We start from the raw sequence: 24,975 nt of genomic DNA, 5'->3' as shown, positions 1-24,975 counted from the left end.
AAAAATTTTGTCGTTTTTGTTTTAAGGAGTTATTTTCATTTTTTAAATTCTTCTTAGTCCAGTAACTTTAGGATTTATCTTAGGCTAAATTTTAAATACACAAATATTTACTCCCCATCACTTACTTGTAAGAAGAACATTTAAACCAAGATTGTAAAAAATCAATCGTTGCTTGGATACTTTTGCATAGGCCCTTACCGTAAATTTTGTAATAGGTTAAAAAGGTCTAAATTCAATATAAACGTAGATATAATCTAAAAAAAATGTGCTTACAATCTAATGATAAATACTTTTGACACATTATGTATTATATCTTAAGAAAGGAGCATGCAAAAATTCCGCCCGGTTGCAATTTTTCCGACGCGACGTTTTGTCAAACGTTATTGAACTATATATCAAATATAATGCTAGGCCTAGGTCAAACCATTATGCCTAGATCAACCCATTATTCCTTGGTCAGCCCATTATACATACTGTAGATCAGCCCATTAAACCTGTATAATAAGTCATTCATCGGGAAAAACGACTCCTCCAGAAGAATAGTGACCAAAGAGCAGCGTGACGTCAAACCACAAACCGGTGTCAACGAGAAGAGGTAATGAGCCCCAGTGGTACGTTCAGTAACTCAATCGTCCGAAAAGTGGCTTAAGACACATGAAACTGTGTTTTCAAATAACGATCAATTTATAGGATTCAAAGGTCGTACCTAAATATCTTGTAGTTTCCTCTCGCCAAAAACGTGGGTTTTTACCGCGCCATATCAGCCGTGTTTGAAGTGGGTAAAGTTTTGTGTTGATTTTCCTATTCCCCGAATCTGAGTCTCAGGCAATACATCTCGCTTCTAGAAAAACTCCTTAATCAGAAGTTTATAATACATCTTTTTCGGAAGAAGTGTCCCTTATAAATTATACACCCGCCAAATCACCGATGTGTACACCGCTTCATAGCTCAATATTAATCGCTAGTTTTATTTGTTCTAATCAGGCAAAATGTCTTACATGAGAATATGTAATAATTAATTAATAATTTGCTTTGGGTAATTGTTTTAAAAACTCGCTAAATGTTTTCTTCTCCAAAAGGCATTTCTAAAAATCACCGTGAGTGTAATAAGGCGCGTGTAAATATTTCAAGCCAATAACATTAGTAATATAAGAAAATTAATATTTCTGCTTATTTGCAGTTTTGTGGTACGCGTTATCACTCTTAGAAAGAACTCAAGGCCATTTTGTTTAATATCCGTAAACACGTTAAACGTTAGTTATTTTTTCGTAAATGAACGTGTTATACAAATTAATTTCATTTCTATTAGACGGGAATTTATATTGGGAAAGTTGAATACAGAGCTAGAATAAAAAAAATGTCTATTTTATCTAGGATACGCGAGCGTCAATTTGATTACGAGAGATAACAACTTTTGACAACGAGATAATGAAAGATAATTCCACTAACAGCAGCATTTCTAGTAAACGTATTTTCTCTATCGCCTTCGCTTCGACTGTTGCAGTTTATAGAGCGACGTGTTCAAAGTGTAACGTGGATAGTTTTCGGCTGGCGTAGTCGATAATCGAGGACTTAAATTGGCAAATTGCTAAAGACGTATTGTAAAATTAATTATTAATCGCAGACTGAAGTGATCGCGGTTGAATCTAATAAAATGTCTAATAAGTTACGAGTGGCCGTGTTGGGCGGGGGAGTAATTGGAGTGACGTCGGCCTTGCGTATCATTGAGAGCGTGCGCGACGTAGAGGTAACGCTGATGTCGCACGAATTTTCTCCCAACACGACGGGCGACGGCAGTGCCGGACTGTGGCTGCCTTACGCTCTGGGAAGTGCCGTTTCCGAAGATAAATTAAAGTAAGCCTTTCCCTTTTTTACATTAAGCACACGTTAGTTAACTATTACAGATTACAACAACTCTAGAAAACAAGCGCGAGAACGATAAACCTACACGAGGTGCGGGTTGAATACTTGTGTAGTCGAGATTCAAAATCGCAACGTTATTTGGGAAATAGAATTAGTTTTCAGGTTTTAAGTTTGATTTTAGTGTTCATGACTGATTTTTAGATTTTAAAGTAGGGTTTTACATATCAAAATTTTAATTTAGCGTAGAATTTCTTATTATTGAAGGACTGCTTTCGACTTCACATTTTGGGTGTTTTTTTATGAGTGTGAATGGTATTTAGACGAATATACAGACCCTCAACAAAAAAAGAACTATATGTTAAATTCAAAATTTTAAAGGATATTTATGCAACTAAAATTATCAATTTATAGGATTATTATACGACCAAAATAGTTTTAAAAACCTGATCGAAATTCACGTGGGGAGCTAGATAGAATCTTTTACACATTTTTTAACTAGTATTTATGAGAAATTATCTATTTTTTAATTTCTTGTATAAAAACGAATTATTTTTAACATTTGAATAATAAAATTCGTTTGAGCATATTTTTATTGTAAATTATAATATAATTAAATTTTTGCTATAAATTGGTACATTTTCAATAATACGGCGGTGTCCAAATTTTCAGTTCTAAAGATGGCCCAATTTATTGTAGTATTTTTTAACAGTTAAAAACAAACCCACATTTTTGAGAGAAAGATTTCCAAGATTGAGATCGCCCAATAATATTATTTTGAGTTGGTTTTCGAGAAATACTTATTTATAAAATTTAAAATTATTTTCTATTTCAAAAATTAAGGTTATTTATTCAACCTTTTTCTTCTAGAAAACTAATTATAAAAGCCAAAAACCAGTTCTAAATTACATTCTAGTTTACAATAATTGATAGTTTAGATTCGGGTATAAAACTAAAGTATCTGACGTAACATTTGAGCTCCTACCAAATCTTTAACATCTGGTAACGATTTTAAATAGCCTCCTAACCCCTTACTCGCTAAAGAAATTTGTGAACGGCCCCAAAATATGTTTTATCTTAAAAGGTCTAATATCACACACGGTGTTTCTTTCCTAACGGATAAACAATGATATTAAGATATAATTCTAAAACTAAATATTCCCATACTGTAAATTTAATTTCGAATCTGTATTGTTAAGCACTTGGCTAAAGATTTCGGGAATGAAAGTTATATTTTTCAACAAACAAAACGATGTTAAGTCAACAAATTAGTTAAATTGACTTTGATCAGTTTACATCCCTCTTGTGAAACCTAGGAGCAACAAACCCACTGCCCCCCTCACAAGGAGAACGCAGCTAGAATTTATACCCGCTGACGCACTGTTGCGAAAAAAATTAATTTGACGAGCCTTACCGCTGAGCGTTTTACTGAAAGGGGAAGACAATTTCCTAATTTTCCAAATCCAACGGTAGCAGTTTCTTTAGCGGCTAACCAATGAAAACTGTACCCAATAAAATGTACGCCTTTGACGCAGGGTTGTCAGATACCAAGCGCTGGAGTATCGTACCGAGTTTCGATTTGGATCGCACTAGGTTAAGAAGGATAGTACGGCTGAAAAAAAGTCAATTAAACCCAAAAGATATTTAAAAATAAAAAGAAGTTTGTTTAACCTATTATGACGTAAAATTTAGCTCTTTTTTATGTACGAAAAAACACGTGAGAAAATATATTTTGAATATATCCGATTCGTGGCGACAATTATCACGCCCCCACCAAACCGCAATACGTGTTTGGAAGTGGGAGTCGGGAATCTGGGAGATAACCTTTGTTTAAGATGCAATATTTCAAGATATATAAAGGTTTCCGCTCTAAAGAAAACATCTTTTACACGGATCGTATTTTCTCGTAAGATCGTATTTTTGCCGTACGATCCAGCCTTCGGATCGTATATTGTACCACGGGTTCAATTATCGTACAAATACGATCCGGATCGTACATCTGGCAACTCTGCTTTGACGAGTTGCGTTCCCCTTGTGTGGGGTGCTGTGCTTCTTGCTCCTAGCTGAAACACTCTTTTGAAGAGTGTCGTGAAAAATTGAAAGTTGATGAACTTTTGCTTCGAAGTATGCCAGGGTTAAAAATCCTTAAATCGTTCTTGGTATTATTTTATTATTTCATCTCTGAACTTATTTACTCTTTGTTGGTTTCGTTTAGCACTTGGTGTGAAGAATCTCTGAACTTTTTCCTGAAAATTGCCAAATCGCCGCATTCTCGAAAATATGGAGTTGGTATTATGGCGATTCACTACATCGCCGAAAAACAGTCTGTGAGTTTCTCTTCAATAATTATAATAATACTATAATATAATATAAATAAATTTAAAGGCGCTATAGCTTCAGCAAGCTAGGTCGAGCTTCCGTCCTTGCTCCCTCATGGCGCGGCTGTCTAGTATGCAGCTGTTATAGATATTTTAAATCACTTCGCGGTAGTATAGGAAATGGAATTTTTCTACGACGTTCTAGACTGGTCACGACAATAGTTAATATGACGGAGCCTGGCCTTGCCTGCTGGAGTAATATTACCTTGAATATTTAAAGTATAATTTCAGTAATTCTAATATTAATTCTATATTTAACATTAATACATTTTAATATTTTTTCATATGGAAACTTTCCATTTCCACCAATTTTTTTTGGCGTCGTCTAGTTTTCTTTTCCTTTAAGAGAAAATGAGCAAAATTTTAAAAAATCAAATTAAATTTAAGTTTGGTTCGTATAACATTAAAGAGGTTGAATTGAACGAAATAAATTATTTAATGTAGCATAAATAACAAAATAGTTGGTAGACTAATTATTGTGCCAAGAAAAATATTATTTGGGCAGTCGGTATTGCAACTTCAAATTGAAATTCCATCTTAAAACATAATTATTTCTCCAAACTCGTTAGGTAAATAGGTTTTTGGACACCTATAAGTTTCAGTACGTTTTAAATAAAAACACACGTTCAATAAGTAAAGGGATGCTGCAGAATATAAAACAAATCAAAGTCCGTGATTAAACGTATATACCCAGGAAGAAAAACCAAAATCCAAGTCTCTTATCATCAAATGTTGTAAATGAAACAAGTCGATTCCGCCCAAAAAAAATTAAATCATTGCTTACTATTCGCATGTGCTATTTTTTTCTGGAGAGACATTCAGCAGCGTGACTTGGTTAAGGCGGAAGTAAATGATTTTGTAGTTCAAACGTTTGAATGTAGATGGCTCTGAATTTCACTCAGTCGGTGAAGGGGGGGACCATATTTTTCCCCTTAGTGACTCCTCCCAAATTTGGTTATTGACCAATGCTCTGTAAGCTTACTTGCTATAGGCTTTCGCACAAATCAAAGAAGAAGAAACTACCTCCAACAATAACCTTCAATGACAAAAGAATGTCTTTTTACTGCTGAAAGCTAATAAAAGAAAAAATATACACGTGGAAACGAAGTAACCTTGCACCTTACAACGTTCGAAAGGTTTGAAAAACACATGAATGTTTCTCAAACATTTTCTGTAAACGTTGGATGAATCAAACACAACCACAAAATATTTTATTATTCAAATTCAAATGGAAAGATTTACCACAATAGTTTTAGAATTTAGAAAATATTCCGGTAAGGTAGAAGTACAAATTCAAAGTTGATGATTATAACACGATAGAGTTGGATTATAAAAATTTGATTCAAGTCAAGGAGGTAGTTTGAATAAAAATGGTATTTGGTTATTATAATAACTGACACCTGTTGGCATCCGTTCGAAGACAATGTTATTACTAATAAACCGTTCGGGATTACGTAACGAGAGCGGAATTATAAAAAATGCTGGTTTCAAGGCGGCGTCCGTTCGAAGACAATGTTATTACTAATAAACAGTTCGGGATAACGTAACGAGAGAGCGGGATTACGTAACGAGAGCGGAATTATAAAAAATGCTGATTTCAAGGCGGCGTCCGTTCGAAGACAATGTTATTACTAATAAACAGTTCGGGATTACGTAACGAGAGCGGAATTATAAAAAATGCTGATTTCAAGGCGGCGTCCGTTCGAAGACAATGTTATTACTAATAAACAGTTCGGGATTACGTAACGAGAGAGCGGGATTACGTAACGAGAGAGCGGGATTACGTAACGAGAGAGCGGGATTACGTAACGAGAGCGGAATTATAAAAAATGCTGATTTCAAGGCGGCGTTAGTTCGAAGACAATGTTATTACTAATAAACAGTTCGGGATTACGTAACGAGAGAGCGGGATTACGTAACGAGAGCGGAATTATAAAAAATGCTGATTTCAAGGCGGCGTCCGTTCGAAGACAATGTTATTACTAATAAACAGTTCGGGATTACGTAACGAGAGCGGAATTATAAAAAATGCTGATTTCAAGGCGGCGTTAGTTCGAAGACAATGTTATTACTAATAAACAGTTCGGGATTACGTAACGAGAGAGCGGGATTACGTAACGAGAGAGCGGGATTACGTAACGAGAGCGGAATTATAAAAAATGCTGGTTTCAAGGCGGCGTCCGTTCGAAGACAATGTTATTACTAATAAACAGTTCGGGATTACGTAACGAGAGCGGAATTATAAAAAATGCTGATTTCAAGGCGGCGTTAGTTCGAAGACAATGTTATTATAAACAGTTCGGGATTACGTAACGAGAGAGCGGGATTACGTAACGAGAGCGGAATTATAAAAAATGCTGATTTCAAGGCGGCGTCCGTTCGAAGACAATGTTATTACTAATAAACAGTTCGGGATTACGTAACGAGAGAGCGGGATTACGTAACGAGAGAGCGGGATTACGTAACGAGAGCGGAATTATAAAAAATGCTGATTTCAAGGCGGCGTTAGTTCGAAGACAATGTTATTACTAATAAACAGTTCGGGATTACGTAACGAGAGAGCGGGATTACGTAACGAGAGCGGAATTATAAAAAATGCTGATTTCAAGTTCGGGAGTAGATATTGAAAGAGCCTACTTGTAATAGAATAGTTGTTGACCGCTGAAATATTGTAAATAGAGAGCAGATTTGTAACAAAATAGTTGAAATTCATGAACGGTTGTAAATCTTATTATAATTTTATAATTATTGGCCAGATTTGGAATTGGGGAGTTTTCTTTTTTTACTAGTTGGTGGAAGCTCTTTGGTGAAATTTATGGTTTTTCTTTTCTTGGGGGGGTTTTGGGGGATGGTGATTTCCGTATTTTTTGGTTCTCTTATGGGCATTGATCTTGAGTGTCTTGGATCGGCAAGTTCGGGCAGCATGCAAAGTTCAAAGAAATATTTTAATTTTGGAAAAACCTTTTGCCAAAAAGCAGAATCTTTGAAAATTCTTTGGCATTCAAACCCCAAAGGTGTCCATACGATAAAATCGCAATAATTTCTTTGCGTTATATGCAGCTGCCCTTGAATTTGGTAGTAGTAGTCGTGGGTTTTTTTTAGAACCAGAGAGCCATTTACGAGTTTAGAGCAAAAGTTTTTTAATTTCGCTGGGGCTTCTAGAGGGTGAATATACCTGGCGGAGAAGGGACATTTGATTTCCAGGATTCCGTCCGAAGCGACTAACCCATCAGGAGAGGCACCTAGGAATCCGTACTCAGTGTCAATAAATAGCCCCGATTTTTTCACCACGACTCCTTCGACTTCCTTTTCGGCTTTATATTCTTCGAAAGCTTCTGTCTCTTTTTTTTTGCTGTAGGCGCAAGCTATATTTGAAAATCTTTTGGGGTAAAGGAAGTTTTGGACCAGTTTTGCAAACCCGGTTTGGGGTTTGCGTTTCGCTATTACCCCAAAATTTGAAGCGGTTATTCTTTTGGCTCTCTGTAAATGCCACTCTTCGCATTCGGACTGCTCCACGGTTCTTTTCTGGATAGCTTCTTGCTCTGAGAGATCCACCTTCAGCTCCTTCAATACCTCATCTTTCCTTCTGTTCATTTCTTCAGGATCCATATCTGGCTTGTTGCAATTTTCCCCATAATTAGCCACGTCCCTCTTGTTTTTTTCACTTTTATTTAATTCGTCGAAACGATTGTTGAGACAGGTTTTTTTATATCTTTTTTGGACGGCTGAGTTCAACGCGTGCTTTTTTATGGCTTGGCTCGGTGTTTCTGCCGAGTAGGCTCTGATTAATTTTACGTGCCACGAACGACCAAGTACTTGCTGAAGCCTAGCTGCCGTGCATCTTGTAGAGTAAGAATTTCTCCGGCTAAAAGAGACTTGCTTGCCGCCTACGGCTTTAGCCACCAGTGACATATAGTTCTCCGCCAGGTTATTAGTCTCGTTACACAAGAGAGAGGGAGCTAAGTTTTGCACGCGTTGGGACGCTTCGGCCAACTTCATTTCTAGCGGCTTAGTCAGAAGGCAAATTTGGCTTGGACCCGATTTATCACAAAAATAATCACGGCAAGAAGTGTGTCGACCAAACACGTGATAGGGGACGTTTTTTATATCTTTCCGTAGCCTTTCGGCGTACTTTTTATGAATGCTAATTAGATTGTTGTTTGAAGTTTCCGTCACTTCGGATAGTTCTTTGTCCATTTGATCCGCCACGTGCGAAATTGCCGCTCTCACCCCCTTGCCCATTCTGGTCACTTTGGCAGCGGTTAGAGAACCCTTGTAGGATTTCATTAGACCGTATAGCTTGGAACGATAATTTCTAACAACGTGGTTGGCACATTCGTTTTTTTCAATTTTTGTTCCATAGCTGACCATTTTTTGTAAGTTGGTATGAACAGACGAATCGCCATCCCCGATAATCTTTTTGTAATGAACGCCATGCATTGTCAGACTTTCGCTAAACCCTTCTATTAGAATATCCGACTCCATGGCGGGAGATGAGCCGGTCCAGTTGAGGAAGCACTTGTGCTCTCTCGTTTTTTCACCAGGCCTGGTCATAGCGCAAATACAGCAGTATTTGTTTCGTATGCCAATAAACAAAAGTTTTTTGGTTTTTGCACCGATAATGCATGCCACGCCACTTTTTGCCGAATATCGGTGGCCGTGGCTTCTATGCGACCATCCACCATCAACAATGACGCTTATGAATGGGATGCCACCCTCCACGTCCCCTCTTTCTTCGGCCAGTTCCTTCTCTATTCGCCCTGCCACAGCCATTTCTTCCGCTAAGGACTTCATCCACAACTAAAAATATAAATATAAATTTATAATTTACCCTTTCTTTGGAATGGAAAATTTCAATAAATTAGATGACTTTTAGTTATCACGTACTCTAAATAACTTTATACCAGTTACGTAATTAGCCCGGGCCCCCCTGACCCATGGGGTCACCCCTAATAATTAAAATTTCGATAATATTCGGTTTTGAAACCTGTGAGTTTTCGAGGCCCATTTATATAAAGCGAACATTGTTACCCCGAAGCTATAATGAAACTCGACATACAAGCTCATCATATAAAATTCGATGATTTGTGTCCTAATGAACCATTCGCGAAATAAAATCGATATTTTCTCGATACGAAGTCGATTTTATTATAGGCTTATTTTGATTATCTATTTTCCAAATGCCAGGTCGACCGATTCTAGACGTATAAAGAATCCTAACTTTCACAATACGGGGGTCTAAAATTTTTTCATTGAAAGGAAAGAAAAGTTTGGGAATGTCCATTCCAGGAAATAAGTCGCCACGCTTAGTCGTCCAAACCCGAACAATAGGCCTTTACTGTACTTTTAGGTAAAGGTGTTTGTGACGGTTATTTTCGCGCTCATGGATGGAAATACTAATAACCCTTCCGAAACATTTCCAAGGGCAAGGTCGCGCCACGATTCCCCAGCTAGGTGCTTTCAATGAAAGAGATAGAAATTTTGTAAGCCGTGACCTTGGGGGGGGGGGGGGGAGAAGACAGCGCGGGTAGAACCCCTTTGAATTTTACTTCAGCAAACAGCCCCCTAAGGGCCCTAAATGCATAAAATACTTCATATTGTCAATTTCACTCCCCATCATTAATTATTATTAATAATAATAATACTAATAATAATTAATTTTGACTCGGGACAATTTTGCGTAAAATTTTTATTTTCATTTCCCGCGGCACTAAAAGCGGTTGAATATTGTAAAAGCTACTTACTTCTCCAATTTCTTGTTCCTTTTTCAAATATGTGAGCTTGCACATATTCGGAATGCCAAGGACTGATAAGGCTTCGTCCATATTGGCGAAGCCGCTCCCGATGGAAACAAAGCCCCATACAGCCAGGTGGTTCAATGCTAAGGGCTTTTCTCCCTCCCTTTCACTTTTCCCGTGAATTCTTGGGCGCCCAGCACACGCGCTTCGTATTGGAGCCGACGACACGGTTTTGTTTTTGTGGCACTGTTTACATTTGAAAACCAGTTCGAATTCCAAGCCACTACGGTTTTCTTTTTGGTATTCAAATCTTCCATTAGCGGCACATTTATGGTCATCTAGCTGGCGCATTTGCTTGACAAACCACTTTATGTCCACTACGCGATTTCCACTTAGGCTCCCGAAGTTATCCGTAAAGGGCCGCTCAATAATCAAAGGTGGAAAATTTATTTCGCGCTCTCCATAATTTTTGGCTAGCTGGTCTTCCAACCAACTGTTTGATGATAACAATTGAGTTGTATCGCTGACCAAACTCGAAGTTTCGGAGGTTTTCACTGAAGATGAACGAGTTGACTTCGGCGTTTGATCAAGCATTACGGCGTCCATCGAAGAACCTCTGGAAAATACGTCAAAGGGTTTTTTCCTTGGTGTTGAGACCAGCGGCGTTTCAGACAAATTCTCGACTGGAAATCGACCACCGTTTACCCTCGTAAGTTCTACTTCGGCTGAAGAAAAACTTCCAGATTCTTCATTTATGGCAGAATTACTATAATATATTTTATAATTAGATTTATATTATTAATATTAAATATACAGCCACTAGCTTACCGTTTTGTTTGTCTTCTCATTCTATAATTTTTTTTTCTAGACGGTCCTTTTTTGGACGCGTAACGTTTGGTAGAGCCCATTTCGGATGTTTATATCACGAAAAGAGCTGAAATCGCTTATTTATAAAATCGCAGATCTATATAGATCGAAAAGAAACTCGGTTTGACAACTTAGCATTAGCCTCGTTGGAAACGGAATGAATCTTTTTGAAGATTGGAATGTAAAAAGGAAAAATTTCGCAACTCTCTCCCAAAAGCTCTTTACAGTGTTGTTGGTAACTAATAGGCCTACCCTTTCATCGCGTGTATTCATTTTGAATTCATACTGCGTGGTATGACACAGCCGAAGGCTTCCACCTTTGATAACTCTCTTATTTCTCCTTGAAACTGTCATCGCTTGTTCTCTCCAGTGGCGATAATTTGGCCCGGGGGTCGGGGGTTCATCACAGTGGGTCACCGAAATAGAAAGCGGGCCGGTAGCGAAGTAAAGACCACACCTCTAAAAGGAGTTTTCGTAGAAAAATGGAAAACTGAGCCAAGGGCGTGAATGGAGACATCTACCGTTTACTCTTCGAATCACTGACCAAAAATGTTTTTATTTATTTTTAAAACAACGGTTAAAGAAGGATTTACGAATTTAAATCCAGCTGTAGCTATGTATTCAACGCGTCGTTTGCAGTTTAAATTGTGAAAATCGATCCACTAGAATTGAAAAATCGATGGAATTACGTTTTAAAAACTACCCTTCAATAAAGTATTTTTAATTAATTAATGGAAGTATGCTTGACCCTCAAATTAAATCAGGCTGTAGCCAAAATTTTCAAGATATTATGCACCAAATTTTGACTTTCTATCTTTAATAGATTTGAAAAATCTATGGAAGTCCCAAGCGTAATATTTTGATAAAATCACTTACTTCCCCCTTAAGAACGGGGAAGCTGTTGATGTATAACCGTATGTCACCTATAGAGGATAAGTGAGACTTTCACCATTATAAATTTATTCTCTCTTTGAAAAGGCTATTCTCAAAAGTATGGACTTTGTTTCGCTTCAAAACATGAGCGCCTCCATTGCCCCTCACTAATCACTATTTCCACCATTATCAGTCACCTCGCAGTTATTTTAGGAAGTAATTTCTTCAGTCATCTTACGTACTTTTGGTAGACTGCTTTCTCCGTTTTCTGTATGAAGGGTCGAATAATTTTTAAATATGTAGGCATGATTTTGAGGCCTACAGATTTAATGGCTCACGTTTCTAAACCCGTGAAAAATTTCACGATTTTCCACAAATTTCTCCCCCGAGAGAGTACATACTGAAAATTTCACATTTCTAGAAAGTATAGTTTTTGAGAAAAATGCCTGGGCCGATCAAATGAAGACACCCTGTAGGCTTATAGGAAAGTTAAGTAAAGCACTCTGGAATATTGAACAACAATGATATTTCGTAAAATAATTAAAAGTAGTTTAATTTTATTCTGTATTTGGCACTACCATTAAACGAAATTTTTCCCGATAAACGTCAATTAGCTAGTATGTATAGGTGAAACAGAATGTAGAAAAACGTCGTACATAAAAAAAGGATAAGTCTCTCTAGCGATATAAATATGCAACTTCTGTCCCTGCACGCGCTCGCTACGACGACGAGGCAAAGAACACATTTTAGGCCTCACCAATAAACTCTCCAGCCCAACAAAAATGTGTGACCATTTTAATATAATTAAAGGAATTAACAAGTTGAAGATAAGGAACTGACATATTTATGTGAAACGTACCCTCTAGCACGTTCATTAAAGGAGTTCTTTCTGTTGTAGGATATTCCAGTTTACATGGACAAGATAATGGGAGCACGGGAAATGTCACCTGAGGAACTATCGATTTATCCTTCCAGATACAAGTAAGCGATTTTAATATCCAAGAAAATAATACTTTTTCGATTTTTTTTTGTCAAGAACCGAGTTACCTAAGGGAGGACTTAAGAACAGCTGGTTTTTCGTTTCTATGTAGATCTCGGTTTTATTTAATTTTGAGCGATACAAAGGCCGCTATTTTTTGACCGAAATTGAAAATGTTAATAAAACAATTTCCACTGATACCAAATATTTGCAAATTTTAACTGCTTCTAAATATACTTCTTGGGAAATACTTTAACTATAATGTGAAAAGTATAAAAATCTCTAACACAGTTCATTTCAGATATGGAAAGTGCGGGACTACCATCTACGCAGAGTGCAAGAAATTACTTCCAAAACTTTCAGAAAGGTAATCAAATTAACGTTTTCTTAGTTTCAATAGGCAAGCTACAACCATGACCAAATAAGCAACCAAATTCTTAGTTTTATGGCGAAAACGCGTTTATAATATTCATCGTTTAGTTCGTAATCATTTTTCCATGTTTGGATTCTTCACCTCACCGTGATCACTATGGTTAACTTAAATAGGGTCCTCTGTGGTTCATTTAAAATCAAGGGATCTCAACAAGCGCGTGATATGGTTTATTAAAACAGCGCGCGTCAGTATTGAGCCTTGAAAGATGGTTTTTGCACCTTCCGTCTAGTGGCTCTGCGGGTGGGTATCCGAACGTATTCCTATTAAAATAAAATGGCGCCGGTTTTATAGTTTCTCAGATTAGTACTGTACCTCGTAATTAGATGAAAGTGGTTTCTAGAATTAAGTCGATATTTGGAAAAGCTTAGAGCTTCCCATTTAACTTTGTTAAATAATAGAAGTTGAATTTTTTCTGCGCGGTCAAAATCGTTAAAATTAAAAACGGTGTTCATTAAAAATGTTAATGTAAAAAAATCTTCAATTTAAAACTATTTTATTTTCAGTTATTTATAAATTCCAGTCATTTTTGGTTTTTCCCAGATTTCACGCCTTGGGAGGATTGATCACCAGAAGAAAAATTCACAAACTGAATGAGGTGCGTATGTAAATTTTTATCGAACAAACATGAAATTTCATTCCTGCATAAGAAAGGTAAAAGAGGTCAAGGGGCATCATGTGATATAACTAATGAGCACTTGGTCGCTATAAGCTTCATAACCGGGAGTACTCCAATTTAAAAGGTGTCTATCGCATGGGTCTACCATAATTGATCGGAATTTTTTACGGCGAGGGATGACTGGACTAATTGGAGAATGCATTTTATAGGTGAACTTTACCGAGGACGTCATATCGTTGAACATTGAATTAGCTTGACATCCATATTTATTCCACTATAAAGTCAACACAACCTATCGTGACTCGTATTCGCCGAAAAGGGTCTGATCGAAAATAGCATTCACGAAAATATCTGGTACCTATAGAAAGAATTCTCTGATTAGTTGTTCACCCATTTGTCGCATCCCTCATTTTGCTTAGTACGAATCATACTCTTGTAGTAGACCCTTATTCTAAACACGTTTGACGATACTTGGCGACATCGTTAAAAACTAAATTCTAAGTAAAGAAGTCGGCTACGATACCAACTTGTCTATGGGTAAATTTCATTATTAAAAATTCAAGATTATATAATATTCAAAGCCCAAATAGCCCTTTACCTTGTTTATATTTCAATTTTCTTTGGCTGACGTACGTTTAACGGTTACCATTTCGTTCCGGCTTTGCACGATAGGTAGCGCCATGGCAAAGGGTGGCTTGTATTTTCATTTTTATATTTATTTTTAGTTAATTGGTGAGTACGATATGGTGGTCAATTGTACTGGACTGCAGTCAGCATTCTTGGTACCTGATCCCGATCTTTATCCCATTCGTGGGCAAGTAATTAAGGTAAATAATTTTCAATTATTAAACTTAATTTATTTTAATTGGTGTTAAATTCTTTTTTGATCGAGTGGAAATTAAAAATCGTTTGACAAATATATTTTCCTTCTCGAAGGTAAATGCCCCTTGGATCAAGCATTGCGTCATGGAAAAAGAATTGTACATCATACCTAAGTATTTTTTTAATTGAATATACTCAAATGACACGAAATTGACGATAGTGCCTTAAATTGAGACTGATAGTGGCGGTTTTAGAAAATAATTCATCAGCGACTGTATTGGTTTCCCAGAGCGTTTCGGCCGTTTCCTGGAATTTGAAAAAAAATTAATGATTAACTATTTTTAATAAATTAAAATTGAGCCCTCTAAACTTCAAAACATTTGGGAAATAATATAATAAAATTTTGGGCCAGTTTAACCACTAATTTGTAGTGAAAATATTGAATTTGTTTAAGTTTAGGTTATCGTAATACTTTTAATAAAATATCATGGACAAAATACATAAAAAGCGGGTTTCCAAAGAGGTTCACCTATTTTTCAGGTAGTGTGAGCCCCTCAGTTAGATATATAGAGTTAAAAGATGTAAATATTCTAGTTTAAGTCCATAAACCTACAAATGACCGCGACTAGGTTTACGGGGACGATGAGATTAATAAAAGCAAATTTCTTACATCCCCTTTAAAGATAATACTCAGCTAGGCTTATACCCAAGGCACTACCTTAGGCCTAAGTCATCAAGCGACTTTTATAGCCATTAATTCAGGTGGCCGGTTTACAATACGTAGGAGGGTGGTGGCAAGCCCTTCATGCCACGCGAGTCAACAGCGCCCTACACTAATTATTACCGGTAACCTCAAGTTTTTATGGAAGAGCTCGGGGGAAAACCCCTTAAACTAGTGGGGAGAGAACTTTCAAACTCAACGCAGAAGGGGTTGTTCCGAGTTTTCACTGGGTGCGACAAGTTGGGTTTGAACCCAGCTCCTCTTGCTGCGAGACGAAAGTGCTAACCACTCCGCCACCCCACCCTTAGGGTTAGTGATAACGACAAACCTCAACTAAGACCGCTCGGTTTATGTTTTTGGAATGCAGGGCCACATAATCCTGGCTGACTTGGCTGAAGCCTATATTGACCTAAAACGGTAAGGTAGATGTGACCTTCTCACGCAATTTATTTATAGGCAATACAAGTCTCTAAATGCCTTGGGTATTAGCCTAGCTGATAATTAATTTTTATTTATGAACCACTGGGGGCAGGCGGTTGTGGAGGGGCCAAAGAAACTAAGCCTAGGGGGCCTGCTATTAGTTAATTCGGCAAAGGGGAAATGACTGGAGTCTTGGCCCAGTGGCTGGCGTCCGAAGAACGAACCAGCCCACCGTTTAATAGGAGTGATATTTTTGTGTTGGATGCGACAATATAATACCACGAAGCGCGTCTAAGACTGGTCATATATCAAGTATTTGTCAACGTTATAATGTAGAAAAGCTGTGATGACCGAGGGTTTAATAACTTAATGATATTTTTTCGGTTTTTTTTCGCTATAAATTAGTGGTTTTGGCCATTTTGAGGATATTAATTGGAATTAACTGTGTTAAATTATCTAAAGTTATTTTTTTTAAGCTTCATGAAAAGTCCGCAAAAGTTAGGAAAACTAAAACCGTTGTTAATAAATTATACTCTGCCCAAATCTTCCAAACCTCGCCACCGGAAGTCGTAATCTAAGGCAAAATCATCATTACTCTTTGTAACTAAGTAATTTCGAGAGAAACGTCATATTTGCACTGAAACCCCAAGTATTGAACAGCTTTGTCTATCAAACAGGTTTTTCCAGGTTAGACAATGAACTGAAGTGAGCAATATATAAACTCAAAATCTTGCAATTGCGAATCGGATCACTGTAGTATTGCGAACTTTAAAGGCAGTAGAATACGTTGATCATAGTGTATAATTGAAATTATCATGGCTTTAAAATCACACTGAACTTCTTTTTAAATTGTCTCTTTGGTTTAAAAACTCCTAGCAAGACGTTAGATATAAATTTAATCAAGATAACGTTTTAGTCGTAGTTTTGAAGCTTTTCAGGATAGTAATAATCAGCTACGCTAATACCAAAGGCACCACCTTAAGCCTAAGTCATCAAGCGACTTTTGAAGCCATTAATTCCTTATAAGAAATCGTTTATGAAATTTTCAATTTAAAAGTAGTTACAATGAATAGCCTTAATGTACACAATGTTATTTGGTACTTGTTTAAGATTGTGAATGTAAAGTATTTATTTGAATATAAGAAAAAATAAATTTAAAAATATTTTATAGCCATATGTTTATAAAGGGGCCCCTATTCACAATATCAAAGAAGAAAAATGTTGTAATTAATAAGAAAGTTACGTAAAAACCATTTAAAATTAAACAAAGGTGTCGTATTCAATGATATTATAGTTTTAGATTTGAGGATGAGCAAAAGTGTCTTGAGTTATACTTGGGATAATAACTATTTTGATAAATATTAAATCCCTTTTGGCCTAGAAAAGTAAGCTCTTTCTCCTTAAAACAACTTGCCAGTCATCTCGTTGGTTTCCTGCGAATTTGTCTTTCAATTAGATTGAAACACATGCCAATGACTTTTTCCTGACTATAATGGCAGCTTATCGACCCGGCATAGACACTCTCCCATAATAATTAGTAAATACGTTCTTGGTATGAGGTTGATGCTTTCGTGAAACTTCCTTCTAAAATTGTATTTTGCCATGAACATAGCACGGACGTCATCACTTTGGGTGGAACGCGCCAGAAGGAAGACTGGAACACTAGTGTCGACAACGATGACAAGAAAACTATATTGGAAGGAACTGCCGATATCCTTCCTAGTCTTCAGGTAAAGTGCATCCCACTATGCGTTGTATTCCTGTTCTTTATTTGGCGTATCAAGTTTCGTATTGAGGGTCCATTCAAATTTCTGCTCCAGGTTAATTATGAGCTGGGGGCGATTGACACTAGTTACGTTAAAAACCAGTCATAACGCGTGTAATCTGACTATTTTTAAATTTAGTTGCTACATTATCTAAGGGATAATGATAACTTCACTTGATCTTACCGTGAAGTCAGAATGAGAAAAAGGGGTAACATCTTAAAATACATTACAGTCCTTTCTGAAAATAGTGGTGCATAATTTATAGTGGGGTGGCTGAGTAGTTAGCACTTTCACCTCGCAGCAAGAGGAGCCGGGTTCGATCCCAGCTTGTGGCACTGGGTGCAAACTCGAAACAGCTCCTTCTGCGTTGAGTTTGCAAAACTTGTTGAGGTTAACGGTAATAGTAAGTTTAGGGAACTTTTGGCTCGCGTGGCATGAAGGGCTGGCCACCACCCTCCTACGCATAGTAACCCGGCCACCTATTTAAGGCATTATAAGTCGCTAGATGACTTAAGCCTAAGGGTATTAGCCTAGCTGATTATTATTATTATTATTATTATTATTTTTATTCACTTATATAAATATGAAGATTTTAATGAAGAATATTCTCGTAAGATATATTTCTTCGTAAAGTCCATTAAAGTGAAACGCACTTTCGCAGATTTCTCATTGGCACCCTAATTTCTCGTTTATCCCCATTCGACCGAAATCCCATTCGACCGAAAGAATTTTAAAATGTAGCCCAATTGGCGGGGTGATTTGGTATTTTATTTATAAGGTATGTACTATCGAAGATCCAAGGTTAGGTTAGGTTAGGTTGGGTTAGGTTAGAGTTGGTTAAGTTTACTATTTAAGTTTTGGTTCAGTTACTTTTCTTGACTAGGTGAAGATAAAAGCCAATTTATATAGCAGCGTTCGGTCGAATGGGACACATAAAAGCGTTCGGTCGAATGGGACACATAAAAACCGCACGTTTCGGCGGAATTCGGTCGAATGGGACACCTCAAAAACCGCCTTCGGTCGAATGGGACTAAAGCTAATTTCTCGCAAAGTCGCCAAAGCAAACGACATATCACGGCTTAAAATTTAATACCTGTATTACTCCGCCTAGTAATGTAAAATGTTATTACACTGCGTCAAAACCATATTTTGACGTGACGTATTTCGCCAAACTATTTTCTCTTCCGAAGTATAGTTGGATAAATCAGCAGGAACCTCCAAATTAACCAGAAGAGGGATAAAATATTGAATTTAAAAGATATTTTATTTTCCAGGAAGCGGATCTGATTGGTGATTGGGTGGGTTTGAGACCAGGCAGGGACTCGCCGAGAGTAGAAAGAGATCTCTTGCGCAGAAATTCAACGCTTTTACACGTACGAATTTTTTTTAAATATTTTTGAAATACCAACTCACCACCTTATTTCATACACACTAACTAAAAGAAACTTACCAGGCTGGAAACTATGATATTCAATCAATAACAACCATTGCACAATTTTTTTTAAATCGAAAATTGTTAGAAATCGGAAGCGCTAATACGGTGGATAAAAATTATTCAGCCTCATTTCGACAAAATTATTCACTTTTTTATCGAGACTAGCCCTTTGATTTTAATTTAATATTTTAATGTAACCTTGCAATATTTGTGTGATTGAGTTGAATTACGACGTATTAATGCAAGAACGTATTTATTTATACTCCAAGGGAATGACCGTCTTTGTCTCAACAAATTAAGGCATTCTTCTTAAGTGTAATCAAATACCGTTTTCATTTAAAATAATTGAAGCATTTTTTGTATTTCTTGACTTCTTTTTAGGTAGTTCACAATTACGGGCACGGAGGATCGGGTGTGACCCTGTCCTGGGGCTGCGCTGGCGATGTGGTCAATTTCATTAAAGACATTATGAAGGAGATGAATATTTCGAGCCGACTATAAGTTTAACTGTTTTTATTGTGTATTTTGTTTAATAGGTTTTCCAAACAATTTTATTAACTTCTTTCTTTTTAAACCCCATTTTAATAAATTGTTTTCAATAACTTTTACAATCTCCTTAAAATTAATAATAAAGCTATTTTGGGAAATCCTCAAATTATTACAGTTTTATTTCGTTCCGTTTTTACCTAAAATTTTAAATTCTCAGTTTTAAGGTAAAGAATAACAACACATTTAAGGATAATGCAATTGCGATTGGGCCGTATCCAAGAAAGGCATCAAAGCCCCCCCCCCCACAAATGAAATTTTCAAGTGGTCTACAGTGCCAACCATTCAAAAATAACTTTTGCCCTTAAATGTTTAAGATTATCCTTTCTATTGTCTATTCATCGTTAATTCCTATTCCTTTATTTATTAAAAAATGGTGTTTAAAAACATTTAGGTTTTGAGCACCTTAAATTAAGCTAGAACAAGTGAGTTAAGAAAATTATATATTCCGGAACAACTTCAGTGAGACAGTAATTGAGTTTCTGGCCAGGTAGCAAAATTTCGTTGATAGCCCGTTGAAAACCGGTTGATGAATAGTTGATAATTAAACGTTATTGACTCGTTGATCATGTCCGGCTGAGGAGCGTGCTAAAAAACGGCTGATAAAACGTTCCTATAAACTAAATTCTAACCCATTATAAACGTTTATTTCAATAACGTAAATTGAAGACGTAAATTTGAGACGTATTTTAAACATTTTATTAATAATTTTAAAACCATTTTAGTTCTCGTTGATAAACCGTTGAAACACGGTTGATAAATAGTTAATGATTAAACGTTATCGACTCGTTGATCATGTCCGGCTAAACGTGTTAAAAACTGTTGTTAAATCGTTTCTATAAACTAAATTCTAACCAATTTTGAACATTTATTAGAGTAACGTAAAATATTCGTTATTTTAAACGTTAATTTAACTATTTTAAAACCATTATATTAACGTTTAAATTGTTTTAATATCAGGTACATAGATACAAAATACAAATGAGCTTTAATTCGGGTACTTTTGGAAATTGTATAGGATTTAGAGCTCGCATCTTCAAATTGAAGTATAAAACCTCTTGCTGAAACTGCATGACTTCTTGTTTTAACGATTTGAGATATCAAATTCTCAATTTTCCAATCTATGATACCATTAAAGCCTAAAATAATATAAAACCAATTAAATTTAAATTAAGTTCCATATAAGTGGAAATTATGTTTGGTTCAGAATCTGGTTCATTTTGAGATTCAATTAACTCTTGCATATTTAAGTTCATTGCTAATTTAGCTGCAGGTCTACTTTGTGATGTATTAAGCTATAAATTTTCTACGATCAACACTAAAGTTTAAAAATAGGCCAATTAAATTTAAATGAAATACCCTATATATTTTTCAAGAGCTGATAACAGACTAATGCCAAGTGGTTTTATGGTTCTAGTATAAAAAAAAATCATTTTTTTCAATCTCTTAGTTAGGTAAACATTTCAAATAAAAATAATTATAGTTGAAATCCTGATAAAATGTCATATGTAGGCCTAATTTTCTTGAATTATTACTACCTAAAAAGAAGCAGACATGGCTGTTTTGGACATTATAAGCCAATACAATTATAGCAACATCTTCAAAAAACATTTCTAGAACAGGTTATTCTACCTTCCCTGGTGATAACATTAAAATATTGTAAAATCACCCCATAAGTTAAGAATATTATCCTATATCTGACCAAATTTAAATGAAGTGCCCTAAATGTTCCTCAAGAGCTGTAAAGACTAAAACCAAGTGTTATTATAATTCTAGTTTAAAAAAATATTTTTACCAGTGCATTATAAAGGCGATATAATTCAAATCTCTGAAAAATTAAAATTTCACCGTTTAAATTCAATAGTGGCCTTAATTTTCAATAATCCATTACCTTCAAATTTCTAAATATCTTATTACTTTTAACAGAATAGGAAAAGAGTATCTGGAAATACAATGAAAAATGCCATGAGCATGAGCATTATTTTAAAATGTAAGCTTCAGTCTAAGCGTCACGATTTTGTAAAAAAAAGACATTTAATAGAGTATCCCTAAACTGTATAATAGCATAATTTGTTGTATTTTCAAAACTTTTGTTGATAATTGCAGCCCAATGCAAATCTTTACCGGTAAACCTTTGGCGCGATCGGAAGTCTTTGAGCTACGAATGAACGATTCTGATTTCTTAACTGCAGTGCTGCACTTTCAGTAGTAATAATTAGGGCTACGCGATGTCTCGGTGTTTAATCAGTTAGTTTCTAATAAAGTTTGTCTTATTTTCTAGTATTAAAAACCTATTATGGAACTTTAAGTTTTATAAACATTTAAAAAACTTTTTCACTTGTAAACATGCTTATATTAAAACGTAAGGAAAACAATATTTAAACGTTCATTTGTTAATATTCTTTATCATTATTAGATGTTATAATACCAAGGACGTATTTATGTTATTGGTTTTATATCATTATTAGATGTTATAATACCAAAGACGTATTTATGTTATTGGTTTTATATCATTATTAGATGTTATAATACCAAAGACGTATTTATGTTATTGGTTTTATATCATTATTAGATGTTATAATACCAAGAACGTATTTATTTTATTGGTTTTATATCATTATTAGATGTTATAATATCAAGAACGTATTTATGTTATTATCTTCATAGTTCTAACGAATAAAAGATATGAACTATAGAAATTAACAAATTGTTTATGAAGTTTAATATTTTTTTTGAATCAATCACTTTTAAGTTTAATTTCACATTAGTTCTTGCCTAGGTGGCGCAGCGACATTGAAGAAAATGTTGATGCCCAAGAAAAACGGGAGTTATTATTTAAGATTATCTGTTTTAGTTTAAGAATAAGGATGTGTTCGATATTTTAACGCTTTTTTTATTCCGACGATTATTGACTAGATAACAAATATTGTTTTTAATATGGCATATAAATATAAATCATTAGTTGAATTAATCAGTGTTCGTTTGAATTTGTTAAAAGTTCCACGTAATAAACTCTCATTTTAAATTACATCTCGTCTCCGTCTTATTAATGGTCTTAAGTGGTTCTGAACCAGTATGCCTTTACTATCAACCTTTTAAATCGGTCCGTCGAGTTTTCGTCTAACCAACCATCAACAACTTGGTCCTCAAAATTTTGGTCCGTCGAGCCTAATGTATTCACAAATGGACACCTTAGTAAGAAAGCGAGGAGCGATCAAGGGAGCTGTTATAAGAATTCAATCGTACCTCACTCACAATTGTCAGTCTGCAGCATGGAAATTCCAGTTGGAATTGCGTTTCAAAAATCTTGAAGAGCAATGGAGTCAATTCCAGACCGTGCAACAAGGAATAGAAGCGTTATGCAAAGATGATAATTCCGTTAGTTTACAAGAACCTGAATGTGAGGGCTTTGAAACCAAGTTCTATCAAATTTATTCGGACATTAAGTGTCTTATTGAGAATCTTACTAAACAAACAATCCAGTAAATTTAAATATCAAGTTGCCTCCTTTAGATTTACCAGTATTCTCCGGAAACTATCAGGACTGGCTGTCCTTTCGAGATCTCTTTCTCGCCGCAATTCATCAAAATTCATCACTGACAAATGGTCAACGGCTGCTGTATTTGAAGACGTCATTAAAAGGAGAGGCAGCGTCCCTAATTCGTTCGTTCTTCGTCACCGACGGTAATTATGAAGAAGCCTGGTCACTGCTGAAGGATCGATACAATAACGATCGTTATATCATCCAGTCGCATTTGGATAAATTATTTGGACAGAAATCATTGCGACATGAATCTGCGGCTAATCTACGTAAGTGGCGGAGTGGTTAGCACTTTCGCCTCGCAGCAAGAGGAGCTGGGTTCGATCCCAGCTTGTGGCACTGGGTGAAAACTCGGAATAACTCCTTCTGCGTTGAGTTTGCAAGTTCTCTCCCCACTGGTTTAAGGGGTTTCCCTCGAGCTCTTCGGTTTCCCCTTCCATAAAAACTTGTTGAGGTTAACGGTAATAGTTAGTGTAGGGAGCTGTTGGCTCGGTCGCGTGGCATGCAGGGCTTGTCACCACCCTCCTACGCATTGTAACCCGGCCACCTGAATTAATGGCTTCAAAAGTCGCTTGATGACTTAGGCCTTAGGTGGTGCCTTGTGTATTAGCCTAGCTGATTATTTAAATAAAATTACTGTAGAAGTTATTTGGTCTTTAACAGAATTGGGGCAAAAAACGGAACATTGGGACCCGTTACTTGTATATCTTGTTACCAGCAAATTCGATCCAGATTCTCCTCGGCAGTGGCAGTTGGAATCTCCGAAGAATGAGCTACGTACGTTTAAGACGTTAACCGATTTTATAGAGAAGCGTTGCCGAGCCTTTGAAGCCATGTCCACTGCGAAAGGAAACCCTCAGCAGTCAAAATCTAGCAACAGAGTTAACTTTACTCACCAGAAGCAAGCTATTATCGGATACCATTCAAGCAGTCCAACAACATTTCGTTGTTCATTTTGCGGTGAGACACACTCAACGTATAGTTTCCCGAAGTTCATCAAATTACCAGTACATGATCGATCGTGAATGGTCCGTCAAAAGTCTTTGTTTCAACTGCCTTCGAGAGGGCCATACCTCAAACGATTGTCGGTCCTCGTCGTGCAAGGAGTGTCGAGGTCGACATCACAGTTACTCCACCGATCAACTCAAGCTCCTAAGGAAGATGCGAATATCCAACGGATGTCCTCGATGTTGACCGACGCTACGAGTTCATTTAACGCCACTTGTTCCGAGCTAGTCAATGGTCATGTCTCCCATGGTTGCGATGGACAAGTACTACTTTCGACGGCACTAATAAAGGTTACCGACGGCAACGGATCACAACAACTATGCAGAGCTGTAATTGACGGAGGCTCGCAAGCAAGTTTTATTTCTGGTTCCTGCGTGGGGTGTCTCGGGCTAAAGCGGAAGCATGCGAGAATTGCTGTCAGTGGGCTATCAGGCTGTATTGCCGGCACGACTACAGGTATTGTCCACCTCCATATCACGTCATGCACTGGACAGTTCACTATGGAAGTCTCAGCATTTATCCTTCACCGATCGACGAAGATGTTACCGACGCAGCCTATGAAAGCTAATAATTGGAATCACCTCAAGACGTTAATCTTGGCAGGTCCTGCATTTCATAAGCCAGGTGAAATAGATATTATTTTTGGAGCAGATGTCATGGCAGATCTCTTGGTCGAGGGGTTAATCAAGGGTCCGAAAGGCTCACCATTATGTCAGAACTCTCGACTGGGTTGGCTTCTATCTGGAAGAATAATGTCACCATCATTACAAGCAAGTACGACATTTGAAATTAACAGTAACAACGGTTTTATTGATATCGATAGCACGCTGAAGAGATTCTGGGAACTCGAGGCCATGACAACTACGAGTAGATACACGGATGAAGAGAAACAAGCTGAAGTACATTTCACCAATACTCACCAGCGTTATCCAGAAGGTAGATACGTCGTCGAACTTCCATTTAAGAAAGATC

The 24,975-nt window shown here is 36.5% G+C and overlaps 2 protein-coding genes across 2 annotated transcripts; both read left to right on the top strand.

Annotated features, from left to right (window-relative positions):
* Window positions 1-1,386: 1,386 nt before the first annotated feature.
* LOC149949721 (D-amino acid oxidase-like) lies at window positions 1,387-19,563 on the top strand. The gene is made up of 10 exons (XM_090167894.1): window positions 1,387-1,854; window positions 4,076-4,187; window positions 12,615-12,697; window positions 12,997-13,062; window positions 13,669-13,723; window positions 14,470-14,571; window positions 14,681-14,739; window positions 17,320-17,437; window positions 18,748-18,846; window positions 19,290-19,563. Exons 1-10 carry the CDS (start codon window positions 1,655-1,657, stop codon window positions 19,407-19,409), a joined length of 1,014 nt encoding a protein of 337 aa, XP_090024020.1. The 5' UTR covers window positions 1,387-1,654; the 3' UTR covers window positions 19,410-19,563.
* Window positions 19,564-22,637: 3,074 nt separating this feature from the next.
* Window positions 22,638-24,020, top strand: LOC149949720 (uncharacterized). Its single transcript, XM_090169465.1, has 3 exons — window positions 22,638-22,854; window positions 22,968-23,264; window positions 23,659-24,020. Exons 1-3 carry the CDS (start codon window positions 22,638-22,640, stop codon window positions 24,018-24,020), a joined length of 876 nt encoding a protein of 291 aa, XP_090025591.1.
* The last annotated feature ends 955 nt before the right edge of the window (window positions 24,021-24,975 follow it).

This window comes from Leiobunum rupestre, chromosome 3 (genome assembly GCF_980474605.1).
Source record: "Leiobunum rupestre chromosome 3, qqLeiRupe1.1.hap1, whole genome shotgun sequence".
In the NCBI taxonomy this organism is placed as follows: Eukaryota; Metazoa; Arthropoda; class Arachnida; order Opiliones; family Sclerosomatidae; genus Leiobunum; species Leiobunum rupestre.
Note: the sequence above shows the minus strand (reverse complement) of the source record. Positions and strands in the feature narration are given on the sequence as shown.

Bases quoted from the DNA above. Each gene is read 5' to 3' on its own strand.
- LOC149949721 (XM_090167894.1), top strand. From the start codon at position 1,655: ATGTCTAATAAGTTACGAGTGGCCGTGTTGGGCGGGGGAGTAATTGGA. The intron at 13,724-14,469 runs GTGCGTATGTAA...ATTTATTTTTAG, and splicing joins AAATTCACAAACTGAATGAG to TTAATTGGTGAGTACGATAT. The intron at 17,438-18,747 runs GTAAAGTGCATC...TTTATTTTCCAG, and splicing joins ATATCCTTCCTAGTCTTCAG to GAAGCGGATCTGATTGGTGA.
- LOC149949720 (XM_090169465.1), top strand. From the start codon at position 22,638: ATGGACACCTTAGTAAGAAAGCGAGGAGCGATCAAGGGAGCTGTTATA. The intron at 22,855-22,967 runs GTGAGGGCTTTG...TGCCTCCTTTAG, and splicing joins TAGTTTACAAGAACCTGAAT to ATTTACCAGTATTCTCCGGA. The intron at 23,265-23,658 runs GTAAGTGGCGGA...GGTCTTTAACAG, and splicing joins TGAATCTGCGGCTAATCTAC to AATTGGGGCAAAAAACGGAA.